The 15,761-nt window shown below is 40.1% G+C and overlaps 1 protein-coding gene across 4 annotated transcripts in view; it reads left to right on the top strand.

Moving 5' to 3' along the window:
• Positions 1 to 15,761, top strand: part of MCTP2 (multiple C2 and transmembrane domain containing 2) — a 170,439-nt gene that overhangs the window by 72,680 nt on the left and 81,998 nt on the right. For 3 of the 4 annotated variants that reach the window (XM_054042597.1, XM_054042595.1, XM_054042598.1), the window contains 2 exons: positions 4,446 to 4,610; positions 7,243 to 7,373. In XM_054042597.1, the coding sequence (XP_053898572.1) occupies positions 4,446 to 4,610; positions 7,243 to 7,373 (296 nt within the window). Of the gene's footprint in view, positions 1 to 4,445; positions 4,611 to 7,242; positions 7,374 to 15,761 lie in introns of those variants that run through there. The other variant, XM_054042599.1, reaches the window with a different exon arrangement.

The raw sequence follows: 15,761 nt of genomic DNA, 5'->3' as shown, positions 1-15,761 counted from the left end.
TGGATACACAAACTTAGCACTGTTGTTTTGGCTATTACACTTTGGTTGCTGTTCATGGAAGAAAAACTCCATATACAATCCATTTGTGCAACTTGGTTCCTGATAAATCTGCATCGCACTGATTAAATTAAATGTGTCTCAGAAATCTACATCTCTAACATGATCAGGAAAGGAAATGTTTTATATTTGGGGTAGCTTAACTTCTTCTCAAGATGAATTAAAGTGGGATTTTATTGTAATTTTCAGATCCTGTTGTTATGCAGTATTTTCATATGTGGATAGAAGGACTTAAAAAGAAAAAAAACAAGTTACATTTTTCAGCCTTTGATTTCTCAACTCTCTATATATCCGAGACAATTATGGCTTATAACTGGATCTGATCCCCTAAGTTTTATCTTAGACTGGATAGCAGATACCAATGCCACAAATGAATCTTCTTATTACTTTAGTCACCAGTCTACCTTGCAGGGACTCAGTAATATCCCCAATGGAGCAATGCCTCCACACTGGTACCAATAACTGTTGCAGTCCCATGTGCAGAGTGGAAAAAATATAAGTTAAACCTGTTGTTGAATACTTTTTATTTACTGTCCTTCCAACTCCCTATCTTCTTTAAGAAAAAGCAGATAGAACTTTTTTAATACAGAAAATAGAAGACAATAAAAATCATGCAAGCATTGGCTATGGGTAGGATGCAGAAATGATTTCAGATACTGAATATTGCATATGAAATTAGTATGGTGCAAGAGGTATCGAACTGGGTGGCTTGTATATTTGTCAGCATATATTTATCACTGCTCTTAGAGGGGGTGTGTGTCACATAAAGCAAGTTTTTTGGGCATGATTACATACCCAAAGGTAGCAAGATATGTGCACCGCATTTGGAGCCCCTTGCTTAGGATGGGAGTGTGGGATAGCATTGTTTTTTGATATAGCTAACTCCAGAGTGTAATTTGCTTTTTTGCTCATCAAATGGTAAATGGCGCTGCAGAAGGAAGCATGGCCCCTTTGTTTTTAGGAAGTATTCACCATACTCTGTCCATCTGTAAGAAAAACAAGATGAAGTGCCCCCTTCCCTTCCTCTTTTTCCAGGCTGTTTAGCCTATAGAGATATTTTGGGGCATAGGGGAACACTACGTCTGATGCTTAGTAGCCTTGTTTGTCCCAGGTGGCTAGACTCTTGCACCGAGGGTGCCCTGCATGTAATTTCCATCCTTTGTACGGATGAATAACCTTTAAGTGTTGAACATCTAGGAAGCAAACAAATGGGTTTGCTTGGGGGGTGGTGGAGGGGATTGACCTGCAGCAGTTTATTCCTAAAACAAGTGATTGAATTGCCACCTTGATATCTAAAGCTGATTGAATAAATTGGCTGAAAAGGATGACTCTGGACTGAAGTGCTCCCACTCCTCTTATCACAGGGGATAATCCTTCACCCTCCTTTTCATGTGTGGGTTTGCCTGCCTCATTGCATTTGGCTCTCTATAGCAATACCCTGTGGGCAGTGGTGCCTCTGTGATCTTCGAACGTTTCACAGAGCCATAGAACTCAGTTGCCAAAGGGTCACGTGCCATCACAGCAATCTCCCGTCAGTTCAATTGCCTTTCTAATCCTCCGCTCCTCTTTCCCAGAGGGAAACCGCCTCTGCATAGCGGTTTCCCTGCCTAATGAGTAGAGGTCCGGAAACTTGTTTGTTTATTTTGCAAATTACAGTGGTTCCAATTTCTACTTTGACCTATTCACAGGAATTCGAACACTTTCTGTTGTCCTGTCTCATCCTTTTAAGTACAGGAGGCGAAAGACGGGTTCATTTTACGCTTGTCCACCTCACTGTATAATTTAAATAAATGTATGATGGTTTCTTTTTTATTGCTCACCAGCATACAGAAAGGCTTTGACCCTTCCCCACAAGCACTGTGCCCTCTCCGGGGAGGCAGTGTAACCTAGTAGTGATTGGAGGCGCGTCTAGAAGTGAGGGCGCCTGAGTTGTGTTCCTTACCAGCTCTGCCACTGACTGGCTTTGAGATCGTGAGCATGTCACTTAATTTCTCTTTACCCATCTATAAAGTGGAGCTAATATTTGCCGACCTCATGGGGGTGATGCGAGGCTTAATTAATTAACACTGTGTAAATCGCATAGGCGACAAGCATGAGAGAAGAATTATAATGAAATAATTTTGATTTAAAAATGAATAATAAAATATCTGCCCTTTCTTACCTTGGGTGACATTTGCCTCAGTGCAAACTGTCCTCTCCAACACTTTAAACCCATGGAAATGACCCATGGTCTGGTCCAAACATTCCCACAGAGGAGTAGGCCCCATGTGCCAGCCACCTGCATTGTGGTGGGTAGAGCAGGCTCCTGAGAGCTGTTGCTCCCTCTCTCCCCTCCTCTCCCCCGCAGATGGACAGGGATTGAGCAGAGCTGGAACAAGCCAAGAAGCAGATTTTGACTGTTCAAGCCTCCTACTCTTACTCAGGGCTGTTGGCAAAGCCAAAATTTAGTCCTTACGGAGTCATGCAGGTGGCCTTATGTAGCCCTTTGCACTGTATTGAATGTTGCCCTGAGGACTTACCTACTGGTTAGGAGGACTGTAGACCTGGATTGCTACCATAAAACACTAGACTGATCAAAACCAGAAAGGATCCCTATGAGAGGGCTCACCAAATTTGATTTTAAAATTACATGATGATAACTTTCTTTGTTGCTGAGCCTGGAGACTCTCGCTAAGTGGAGATTTCAGTTTAAAAAAAAAATGTACTGTGGATAATAAAGTTACTCTGTCTGTTTTTTGTGAACTAGCTTCAAAAACATATTCCTCCTCCAAGGAAGGGAGGGAAAATCCTTGGACCTAAAGCAGCAAGTACATCACATCAAACATGACTGTGTTAAATACTAAAATGTTCAAAGTACGACTGAGATAGATAAAGGCTTTGATGGGAAGTGGATATTTCCCAGGGACATTACAAGCAATAATCCAGATGTTATAGTGTAATGCAACGAGTGTCCATGGATAGATCGGGAGCTCAAGCCAAGCAGTGCCTGCTGTAGGCCTTAGCCCTCCACTCCCATGCTGTTTTGCCATATGGAAGCAATCTCTAGGCCCCTTTAATAGCCAGCTTTGGATTCCATTTTCACAGGGCTCGTAGAGCTAAGTGGAGCTGTTTTATGGACAAGTTAGATAGAAGCCTTTCCAAGATAAACATCCAATTCAAAATTAGGACATACCAAGCCACAAAATTATTTTAGGGCATATTTCATGGAAGCACTGCCATTTTTCTTAGGCAATTGCCAGACTGTAGGATGCCCTTTGATCCCTTGTGGACATTACTCCCTTTTTTATAAAAAGGATTTTGAAATAGTTGCAGTGTTTAGGGAGGAATATATCTGCCGGGACTTTGAAGTATGTCCATGGGAACAGTCATGCTTTAGCTTTTTGGCCTACAAGATGAACTTAAAAAAAAATTTGCACTGCAGCTGGATTTATGAATCAAAATCTCATTTTCTTTTTAAAGGTAGGAATTTTCATCCAGTGTGCCAGGAAAGCCAAACAGTGTGTTTAAATAGAAGTATATTAATATGCATGTGGGATTCAAACATTTGGGTATTTTAACCGGTAAAAAGCAAGTTAAAATTGTGTATGTGCCTCCCATGATTTAAGAATTTTGTTACTGGGTAATTCTTCCTTAAAATGTTATTCCCAGGCCTGAAATGCTCTTGAAATCTTTTTTTTATTTAGTAACACCATATCTTTCTTGTTTTTAAAGCTAACACGTCCTGTTTTCAGGTGACTAGTGAAATCTCCTCCTCCCTTTTGGACCCACCAGTCTGTCATGATTGAAGCACAGAAGCATGGCATGTTTAAAATTGTTGCATGGCAATAAAATATGGCATGACTTAAAGTGAGAAGAAAGGTGTAGCCTTAAGTTTCCAGATCTCTCTGCTACTCCCCCCCCACAAAAAGGTCCATTTAGTCATTTCCACTGCCCATAAAATATTGCCAGTACTATAGTGGTATGTGCCGCTACATGATGAAATCATAAAGTTAATAAATATGTTGTAATTGCCATATAACCACCAGATAAAAGTCATCATGTTTCAATGGGCCTCAGTATTTTTGATTCACAAGCTCAAATTCTGGTAACATAAACACTAAAGACTAGCAAACAAAGAGCTATAGGTGCGTAATGGGAAAGAAGCATGGTCTGGTGGTTTGAGCACCAGCCTGGGAATCAGGAAATTCATGGTCAGTTCCCATCCCTGCCAGACTTCCTGTGTTACCTTGGGCAAATCACTTAGTATGTCTGTGTCTCCGCTCACCACCTATAAAAAGGGGTATAATAGTATTTCTGCATCTCCAGAGGTGATGTGAAGATGCAGTAGAGGTTGTGGTACTTAAGAGATGTATCCAATAGTGTCTTTATGAAGTCAACTTGTTTTTCAGTCAAGTTTCAAACGAAATGTACGACTCTCTGAATCCATGCGAAAGAATGAAATATGGAATGGAATTGTGACTATCACTTTATTGGAAGGGAAGAATATCCCAGGAGGGGGCATGACACAGATTTTTGTCCTGTTAAAACTGGGAGATCAAAAATATAAGAGTAAGGTAAGTATTAACAACTTCTATAAGTGTGTAAGGTAGGGCAAATAAGGGGTCTGCTTTTTTTCTTTTTTCTTTACACCATTGGAACTCTTTCTTCAGTGGAGTTGTTCCTGATTTATAGCAGTGTAAGTGAGCGCAAAATCAGGTTCAAGGAGTTTAGATTTTTTTATGTCCCTTTTCCTCATATGTACATTTAATTGCAGAATAGGAAATAGAGAATATGGTGTGTGTGTGTGTGTGTGTGTGTTTATATATAAAATATACACTTCACAGTGATGGATGCGCAACACTAATATAAAATGAAACAGGATTCATGCATAACACATGGTTTTGTTCTCTGCCAATACAGAAGTCATTTTGTAATGTTAAGTGTGCTGTATAGGGCAGACCCTAAAAACTGTGCATTGACATTTTAAAAACATTCATTGACTTTTAAAGAATATACATATTTAGTATTAAAAAAAAAAAAAAACCTTTGAAATTTCCAGTGTTGCTGCCCAGAGCTAGTTCTTCATTCTGTTCTTCATAGAGCTGGGCTAGAGTTCATGTTTACTTGCACCCTGTGCAGCTTCCCTGGAATCCATAGATTGAATGGAGTTCCAGTGGGTGGGCATTTCACCCTTTCATTCTAAAGACGGGGAGTGGCGAGGAGGGGGAAGTGCGAAGGCTGAGGGGGGATATGATTGCTATCTTTAAATATATTAGAGGGATTAATACAAGGGAGGGAGAAGAATTATTCCACCTTAGTACTAATGTGGATACGAGAACGAATGGATATAAACTGGCCGTGGGGAAGTTCAGGCTTGAAATTAGACGAAGGTTTTTGACCGTCAGAGGGGTGAAATATTGGAACGGCCTTCCGAGGGAAACGGTGGGGGCGACGGACCTGTCTGGTTTTAAGATTAAGTTAGATAAATTTATGGAGGGAATGGTTTAATGGTAAAACATAGTAGTCAAGGAAAACCAAACAATGGTAGGTAAATCGTATAATGGCTGACAGGGGTCAGGCTGGTGACTCTTGCCTATATGCTCGGGGTCTGACTGATCGCCATTTTTGGGGTCGGGAAGGAATTTTCCTCCAGGGCAGATTGGCCGAGCCTCTGGAGGTTTTTCGCCTTCCTCCGCAGCATGGGGCAGGGATCTCTAGCAGAAGGGTCTCTGCCGATTGAAGTCACCTAAAACAGGATTGGGGACTTCAACAGCAGAGTCCAGGGAAGGGGTAGGGACGGTTTTATGGCCTGCAGCATGCAGGGGGTCAGACTAGATGATCATAATGGTCCCTTCTGACCTTAAAGTCTATGAGTCAATTAAAGACAAAACAACAAAACCCTCTTAATGCAAACAAATGAGCTAGATATTCTAGACTGGGTTACAGGTCCGGATAATTCTAGAAACAAGCCCTGATGATCTGACTACAGAGATTCCACAAAATGTGATCATCCTGTGGTTGTTTTTAAAAAATATATAAATAATTCTAACCAAAGAGGAACAGAACATGACACTATTTCATTAGAAAAGTAGTTTTAAAAAAGTAATAAACAGATTAGTTAATCCTTATAGTTAAGATGCTGTATCTCCATCAAAGATGCACTTTTCTGTTTACCTTTAATGCAATAATAAATATTAAAATTGAAAATGTTTCACATCCTTTTATGGGGATTATTTAATTTACCCTTAGTCAATCACACCTCACACAAAAGCAGACAAGAGGAGGGAGACCATAGCAGTGGTGCAGGTAATCCAATATCCTGTCTTTTATAATGGTCAATGACATATAGAAGAACAGCTGGTGTACTTCCAATATAATCTAATACAGGGATCAGCAACCTTTGGCACGCAGCCCACCAGAGTAAGCCCCCTGGCACGCCGGTCCGGTTTGTTTACCGGCCGCGTCCGCAGGTTCGGCTGATTGTGGCTCCCACTGGCTGCGGTTCAGCATCCCAGGCCAATGGGGGCTGCGGAAAGCTGTGGCCAGCACATCCCTCAGCCCGTGCCGCTTCCAGCAGCCCCCATTGGCCTGGAGTGGTGAACCTAATCTAATATATTGTGTATTGCAAGAGATATTAAGGTCCTCATCCCGCATACGCTCATGTTCCTGAGTAAATTTATGCACATGAATAGTCTCACTGAACTTAATGGAACTATTTGCATGCATAAAGTTACTTGTGTGTATAAATATTTGCAAGATGAGGTCTTAACTGCTCATTCCCGCCTCTGCTAAGGTTTATTTTAACATAAAAGAATGAAAACCTGGGACCTGATTCTGATCTCATTCAAACCTGTTCAACCTCACTGACTTCCAAGGGCTTGCCCCTGATTTATGCCAAGTTAAGTGACATTGATCCAGGCCTGTGGTCTATTTAAACTGGAGATGTTGGTTCCACTTTCCTATATGAGCATTTCTCCCACCACACAGTCACATTATGCTTTTCTATTTATCATTATGGGGAAGAAAACACTTTTAAGAGAAATGTGGATCTGCATGATAGGCTGCAGAACCTCGCTGGGGATGCTCCTCTTGGTACTTGATGCTCAAACATCTGGCCTTGCTCTTGTAGATGAAATTGATGTATACATAACTGTGGAAATAAGTGCCATTTAAGAAAAGTAAATATTATAACTGCATGTTTTCTAGACACTGTGTAAGAGTGCAAATCCTCAGTGGAGGGAACAGTTTGATTTTCACTACTTCTCTGACAGGAAGGATATGTTGGACATTGAGGTCTGGGGAGAGGATAACAAAAAGCATGAGGAGCTTTTGGGAATGTAAGTTTTTAAAGTGTGGATGATGATGTGATGGTATTTTTAAAATTAAATGTTAACAATGTAACCTGTTCTGTACTGTCCAGAGTAGCATTATACTTTGCTTTACATTATTCTGACAGCACTCAGATGCTGCTGTGAGGGGAGCTATATAAATACCTACATGTGTTGTGTTCTAACATAATATGCTGGTTACTTGAGCAGAGCTTGTGACTCACATACCTACACAATTTCATTCTGTTTCACAAATTCATTGTGGTCTGGCCTGTTGGGTAATCGAGTCTGGCCTGTGGCCAATACAGGATTTTTTCCCTACTGAATATTCTCTAAGATTTCCCGTTATGCTTTAAATTTCACAAGTGATGGTTTGCATCACCTTTGCTGATGAGATTTTTTCTTTTAAGAATTAATATTTGAGCTTTTTATATTTTCATAATAGGGAAGTGTATATCCTATCTCTTTGTCCTCTCCTTCCCCTCCCATCAAGTCCCATCCTGTTTGTATTAGACTAGAGGTCTCATTATCTTTTGTAACCCTTGTCATACATTCCTCCTCATTGTCTTCTCCTTTGTTTGACCTTGCTGTGTCACTACTCAGTCCCTCATCCTGAAATTGGATCTACACAAACAGACACTTGTAGCTGTGTGGAGCCCCCCATGCGTCTACCTGTGCATATCCAATTTCAGGATCGGTGTCTTAGCGGATAAGTTTAGGTGAGTGGCAGACATTGCTGATTTGGTCGACTTAATGTACCCTCTCTAAACACACACACATATTACATCATTTGAAAGTTTATTATGTCTACTTTAAGATGAGGTACGATGTGGAGGTATCAAGTGGTGTCATTACCATAGGAACAGGGATAAACAATGACACCATCAACATGTTAAAATGACCACTTTGAAATATTTGTAATCGTTTGTTAGTTTAATGACCACAAAGCATCACAACAATCATCTAAGGGTTAAAACAAAATCTAATAATAAATGTGTACAGGTATCATTGAAATGTAATAGCTCTGGTGACATGTCTAGTCAACATCATGATCGTCATATGGTTCATCACTATGATCTCTGTCAACTGTCAACAGTGTGTGGGTTACCACTATCTTCATTGCATTCTGTGCAAGGAAGATTGTTCTGAAAACAGACACAGTTCATTGTGCAGTGACTTCTTCTGGTACAGTCACAAATAAGGTCTTGTAGAAGCCCCAATGCCACTGGGCCCTTGAAGAATATGGAAAATACTTCATTATCCACATTTTTCCATCCGTGTAAAGGTTAACCAATATCTCATTTACCCATGTGCAAAGACATCCAAATCTTTGTTTATCAAGATGCTTTTTTGACATGCTTGTCAAAACTATCCTCGCATGGTGAGAGTTTGGCCAGCGACTTGTCCTTTTTTGATGGTTAGATTGAGGCACAAGCAGTTTAGGTTTCTGTTTTTTTTCTTGCACTGGTCATTCAGCACTGCTACCACCTTAATTGCTACCAGAAATTGTAGCTTGCCTATCACTCTCTCATTTGGCAAGATCTCTGAAACGATAAGCTCTATTTGTTGCGGCATTTCCCAATACCAAATAGGAATGACACAAAGTCACAACCTTTTAATTCGTGACCAGCAGGAAATATGTTGCAGAGTCAGGAATGAATCTATCAAAAATTGTATGTACAGGTATGAAGTGACACTTATCAGTTGTGCTGATAACATGTGGATTGAAATAGACACCCTTATCTATGTGTTCCATTTCTCCAAAGTAGTGAACAGCAAGGACCTCTATATCATCTATAAACATCTATATCAGTTGATCTAATTACTAAGGTTCCTTTTTCCTTTGACCCCCTCCTTCCCCCCCAAGAACCCCAAGAGCCGTATTGGTGCATACAGCATGCAGAAGCATCCTTGTGTCCACCTCCTCTTGAGTTCTGTACAAGTCTTGGGCTTCTATAACACCTCTGCTGGTGATGGACTTTGCTACTTCTTCATTGGAAAAACCTCCACCAAGAAGGACGTTTGTGTAGAGTGGGCTTCTACACTCTCAGGTGCATTTTGAACCATCTCCTCACAGTGAAATTTGACAAGCGGCTGCTTGCTGGATGACATGTTCAGAAACTTTTTCCATGGAGGCACTGAGCATCCACCAATCACCTGGCATTTCTTGCATCCAACCTTAGATCCTGACTGGCACTGTCTTTCTACAGTTTCACAGAGTTACTATTGTCATATCTGTCAAAGACTTCAGTTACAGAAATAGCTTTGTTAAATCCATTAAGGACCTGCCTCAAATACTCAGCAGCCAATTTATAGTACATGTGGAATTTATCTGCAGCCATCATTTGTATGACAGCCAGGACATCTCTAATGTACATGATGGTTTCTTTGTTGAATGCTATTAGCTTATGGATTCTTTCACATTGAACTTCCAGCTGATGTCCTCTCTATTCTTCTCATTGTTCCATCGGCGTGGAAGATGGACATAGGCACAGGTCCTATTGGATGACTAAGAACAGTTGCCATTGAAACACCATCTCTGCATCTTGCTAAAGACAGGTGTCCATGGAAAACAGTTTCTGGACTGATAGGTGCTGTGATTGTCCCTCCCTTGCCAGACGTAAATTTGGTCTTCTTGGGCATGTCAGTAAATGTTTTGATGTCAGATTTCTTGATTGGGTTGAGGAAGCTACGTGTCCCATCAGAATCAAGTGCACCTCTCACAAGTCAGTGTATTACAAAATGTTATTTGCCATTTTTGCCACATGCTAAATGGCTTCATCATTTCTGGGGGGAGGGAAACTTGCCCATTTGAAACCAATAAAAAAATTGTAATACATTGTCCTTTGGTAGCTTTGACCTATAAACACCACATTAAGACATTGAAATTACCTTAAATGGTAGAAATTCTAGTCATAGTTCTGTTGCAGTGTTTCTGGAACTGTGCAAAAGATTTTCTCATTTTGGGTACCATTCTATCATCTCACCTGCAGGCTTAAGGCACTACCTGACAGCTCCACATCATACACACATAAAATAACCTTTAAAATTATATCTGATGTGAGTGTGTGTAGAGTGGGTACATTAAACTCCAAAAATGTGGCCCTTTTGGGAGAGTTGCTGCACACTTCATTATTTGGGGCAGGGACCTTGGCTTTAATTGTGTTAAATTTAGCATGCTTTGAGGGCATTCATTGGATAATAACTAGTAGGAATAGTCTACTGCTTCATGCATTCAAATAATTTGCAACTTTTCACTACATGCAATGATGCCCTCCGGCCATACAAATATTTGTGGTTTCCCAGAACAGGAAATGTTTTCTGCTGAATACTTTTGCTTATCACATGGACAAATGTTTGCAGAAGAATCTGTTTCTCTCTTTCTTTCAAGGAATACGTGCTCATTACTTTTGATATTTTCTGTTCCTAGTTAGGCCACAAATGCTAGGACATTTCCTATCTGGCCTCAGTTCCCTTAATGTTGAAAGGATTCCTCTTGGTTTTCTTTTAGCATGGAGGGAAAAAAGACTTAAGTAATTTTTCAGCAGCTGGAGTTCACCATTTGTTGTGGCAAGAATTCATCAGTTAATTGGTTATTTTTGCAAAACAATAGCATTATAAAAGATTTTGGCATTTAAAAAAAAGGTGTCTGTGTGGTCTAGAAGGTTTTTTTAGGTTATTTTTTTTTTTTACTATTTACAGAAAAAAAATCTTGTGTCTTCCCAAGTGCAGGGAAATACTCTCCATAGCAACACAATGTACAGGAAATGTAGAGACAGCATTTACAATAAAGAGTCTAGAAAGGGTGTTCCAAATGTAGGGGAACACTGTTTCTGGATGTATAATACAAGCCTTGTTCTCACAGTGTAGAAACACCTGACACTCAGTAAATATTTTTTTTTGTGAACAGTTCATGTGTAGCTCTAATCTGAAAAGCAGTTCTGCAAAACATAGCACTGTTGTTTTGTCTCAATGATTCACATGCCATTCTGTGTTCTTCCTGGCACTTGTGTCATCACCCATAATAAAGAAAAGATTCTATGGAGACAATTGTACCCTGGGTTGTACCTGTGCAACCTCCCCTGTCTCCAAATTCTGTTCTCTCCACAGTGCAACCCAAATATTTTCAGTGAAACTGCACAGTTGTGAGCCAGGGCAGAATCTGGCTTTGCAAATGGAACTTAGTTAACAACTCTTTTGCTACTCAGCAAGCTAGAATAGAATCCCCTTTGCTCTCCCAGATCCATATTGGCTGTGCTGTGCTTGTAGGTGCTAAAATATTAAAGTAAAATGTGCTTTAACATGGAAGCAGCCAGATCTGACTAGACACATGTGGTGAAATCCTGAACCCACTGAATTCAATGCTAAAATTTCCATTGATTTCCACAGAGCCAGGATTTAACTCGGGGAGCGGTTCCTTTCACTTAGTGTCATTTTTACATGGCCCCTCTTCTAGACGAAACTGGATTTTCAGGCAGACTGCTACTCTTGACTGCAGGTGCTGTGGCTCCATTGGAGTCAGTAAGATGGTAGCCTTACCATAACATCAAAGGGTAGGGCATAGCTGGGCTTCTAATTTTCTTCTCCTGTCTTCCCTGAGGAGTTCTTATCTTCCTTTCATGAGATACAAACATTGAGTATGGAGCCAGTACAGAGCTGTTCTGTGTCCTGAACTGTAGATATTGGAGCGTGTGCGATAAGTCGTATACCATACCTTCCGTATAAAGGTCATGTTATTGTTAGGGCTTAGGACTTTTGTCCACTTCTGAGCTGGCCAACAAGCTATCAGAGCAATCTCATACCAGTCACTCTGTCAAGAAAATAGCCCTTTGGTAATTTTTTCCCCCCTTGCTATATGTAGTAAGATAATCTCAGGGTCTTGGTCAAATTACATGTTGGGTTATTAGATTCTGCCTGCCTAATTCCCCTGCATTTCCAATCAGTATATAAAATGAGGAAGAAAACTGTATCTGAAGTATTGTGTAGTTCAGCTGCCACAGCACAACACCGAGGTGGCTGATGTCAGTGCAGGTGAAATGATCCTTCTATTTAGTCTGCATAGAACTGTTAGTAACATTTGTTCAGTGTTTTTGTACCCATCAGGATAAAAGGCAAACTTTAAGCAGAAGACGATGTTGATGGGTTAATAAATGAAGATGTTAAAGTTTGCAGAATCTGTCTAGACTGAATGGAATTGTTTATGTGAAATTCAAAGAGAATGTTTCCGCATTAAGGAATACGCTTTGAGAGAGAGACACTGTAAAATGTTGATTTTACACAAATTTAGTTCTAGAAATAGATTTTAGGAAAATTGCTAGACTTAAGGAAAGATCATTATAAGCCATTAAATAAGAGAGTGAGTGTGACATCTTTATGAGGGATGCCTCTGGCAAGTACCAGTAGTATCTCTGCACCAAGAAACAATCCAATTATACAGCAATGCAGTAGGTACTGAGTAGTAAGGCTGAGAGAGCTGGACCAAACCCCTGGTTTTGAGCTCCACCAAGCTATAAGAAGAGTTAGGAGTCAAAATACCTAACTTTAGAGCGGGTGACACCAAAACCCTATATCCAAACACTCCTGGCCTTTGTGGAGTTTGAAATCCCTATCCAAATATTAAGACTCCTCTTTTTAATCATATTTTCTTTTATTGACTATAATCTAGTCAAGTGCTGAGTTGCCTGCAGTATAAAATATGAATATAAATTGTAGTAATCAGTAAGAGGTTAAGATCAATTGCAGTGAGTAAAATCTAACAGAGTAAAAACCAACAAACAACCCCTCTCCTAAAGATTAGCACTGAACTCAAATGATAAAACTGCAAAATTATTGGAAACAAAAAAGGGGCAAGGAACTGAATGATACCTAAGTATGCAGACTCCAAATGGGCCAACAGGGCAATCTTTAATACACGTTAAAATATATTACAACTAGAAAACCTTCATGAGTGACCTGGAGGTGGGAAAAAGAGTCTAGAAAAATGGGATGCATGTATATAATGTGCAATGTTGGGTGTGTGTTTGGCCACCTTGGCCAACATACCAGGGATTGAACCAGTGACCTCCAGAGCTAAACACATGAATTTCTACAGCTGGAATTGAAGCTGGAGTCCGTAAGAAACTCTGATTCTGTGTGGGTAGGGAACAGAGGGGGGGATGCATAACACATGCTGATCAGTAGGTTACATCTGTATCTCTACCTAACATGTACAGGTGTACTAATATAGGAGGGAAAGGATTAGACAGTAGGTTTTAGAGAGGTGATTAGAGCCAAGTACTGAACTAAGAACTGGGGAAATGTAAATTTGGGGGAAGGAGGTGAGCAGAAAACTGAGATTGCCACTACACAGAAATGTTATATTAGGAATTTAGCTCAAAGGGGTATTTTGGTCTCCTAAAAGCATAAATAAATGTGTGGGTTTAGTCATTTACTCTCCATTTGAGCTGACTTTGAACAAGTGATTCGTCGTAGGCTTGTAAACTGCTGCCCATCACGGTAGTATCTGAACTCCTGCCACATAAAATCAATAGTAATAGCGAAGTTCCACTCACGTGTGTAACAGTAAAAGAGGAAAAAAATGGTTTCCAGAGTGTATAGGAAGTGCTGTGAAAATAACTGGACCATAGTAGCAGTAGTCGAGAGCTGATTGCTGGTGTAGAAATTACTACATTCATCTGTTAAACTCAATTCTTGATTAATTTTTCACGACAATTTGTGCAATCTTATCAATTAAATTAAATGACTCAAATGAGTCAGATTAAGTGTACTAATTCTCTAAGAGTTTTGCCTTTTGCCAGTGCAGATGTGGAGCCTGTTTGCAATTTTCTAAGGAAAAACTGTACCACATATCTACAAGGCATACCAGCAACTTGAGTGAACACAGATGTTTTGAGTCAGTTACTTTCCATGGAAATCAAAAACGAGTTGAGGAAACAATGCTTACACTCCTTCGCCTGCTGGTTTCCCCTCAACATCTGCATCCCTCCCCACACCCTTACACTCAATCTTCTCTTTGACCTTTTGTTGATATTAATTTTTTGAATGGGTGAAAACAGTAAGCCTTAACCAAAACAAACTGGAGTTAAATATAACTCTACTTTTATGACACAGATTTCTGATGAAGTTATGTCTGTGTAGGAGGTACTCCTTTCTCTCACATAATTGCCTTATTCCCTTCCCCCCCCACCCCCACCTATTCTTATTATACATAACACCTAAAGTTGTGATCTCTAAAAGAGATTGGAGAAAAAGCAATATTTTCTGAGTTTTCCTCAGTTTTGCTTTGTGTATTTTGCAACATTCTGCATAGAGTTACCAGTATTGAATGAAAGCTGAAGCTGAACTTATTTAGGAGAGTTAGGTTGATAGACTGCGAGAAGCAACCAGAAAACATGGCAAAGGTGATATTGATCTCCTGGATTAAAGTGATAAGAGTTTGAGGAAAATGTCTTTGAATTTCTCTTCCCCCACCTCCTCGCCTTCCAGGACTGAAGATGTAGCAAGGAGCATTAAATGCAATCTCTCGCACTGGGAAAATGGGTTGAAATTGGTCTTTGTGTATTACATGGAACTTTGGTGCTCTTTTCTTGGTTACCTTGTTTCCTCTTCCATGGCACTTGGGTGCAATCAATAAGAATAAACTTACAACTAGTTGTGTGTTTAACGCTGTGCACTACATCGTGTTCACAGAGAGTGAGAGGCATGTCCATTGATTCCAGTAGTTAGAATCTTATACAAATAAACACTTCCTAATGCAGAGCAAGTGAGCGGCTTACACTCTCATCACACCAGTGACTTTTACTTCTTAGGTTAGATTTTTTGTGTGTGTTAATTTAAATGTTTTTTGAGAGGTTTTTCCAAACATTTACAGAAAATAGGCTCTTAAAAAGCAGAAAGCATGCAATTTATAGCAGATGGGTACAAACCGCTCCAGCTCTACAACTGGAATGGGATCAATCAGGAGCAGTGCATGCACCATTTACCCAGAAGAAACCCACCTAGGGGACCCCTGTGGAATTTTTGCCTATTAAGACAACACCTTAACAAGTTTTGTTTAAATAAAAACTTGTCGGCAAGCATTAAGTGGAGTGAGAACTCTCTCTATCATCCATCTCACATCCGCTGGAGAAATGTGACTCCCCATATACCATGGAAATAAAGCTTCGCCTTCCTTGCTGTTTTTTTTTTTTTTTTAAACTGCAAACTTTTGTTCAGCTTATTTTTAAATGCCAAAATCAATAGCGCTTCCTGAAAGTTCCACTCCATTTACTGGACTTCCACATAGAAGGCAGTTAGCTGTGCTCGGTGTATAGACTTTGTCACATTTGACCATTTGCTTTCAGGCTCTCCAGCAAACTCTCTCTTCTTACCCCAACCTGGTCTCTTGTTTTGTTGTCT

Source organism: Malaclemys terrapin, chromosome 10 (assembly GCF_027887155.1).
Source record: "Malaclemys terrapin pileata isolate rMalTer1 chromosome 10, rMalTer1.hap1, whole genome shotgun sequence".
Lineage (NCBI taxonomy): Eukaryota > Metazoa > Chordata > Testudines > Emydidae > Malaclemys > Malaclemys terrapin.
This window is presented reverse-complemented; position numbering and strand designations above follow the sequence as displayed.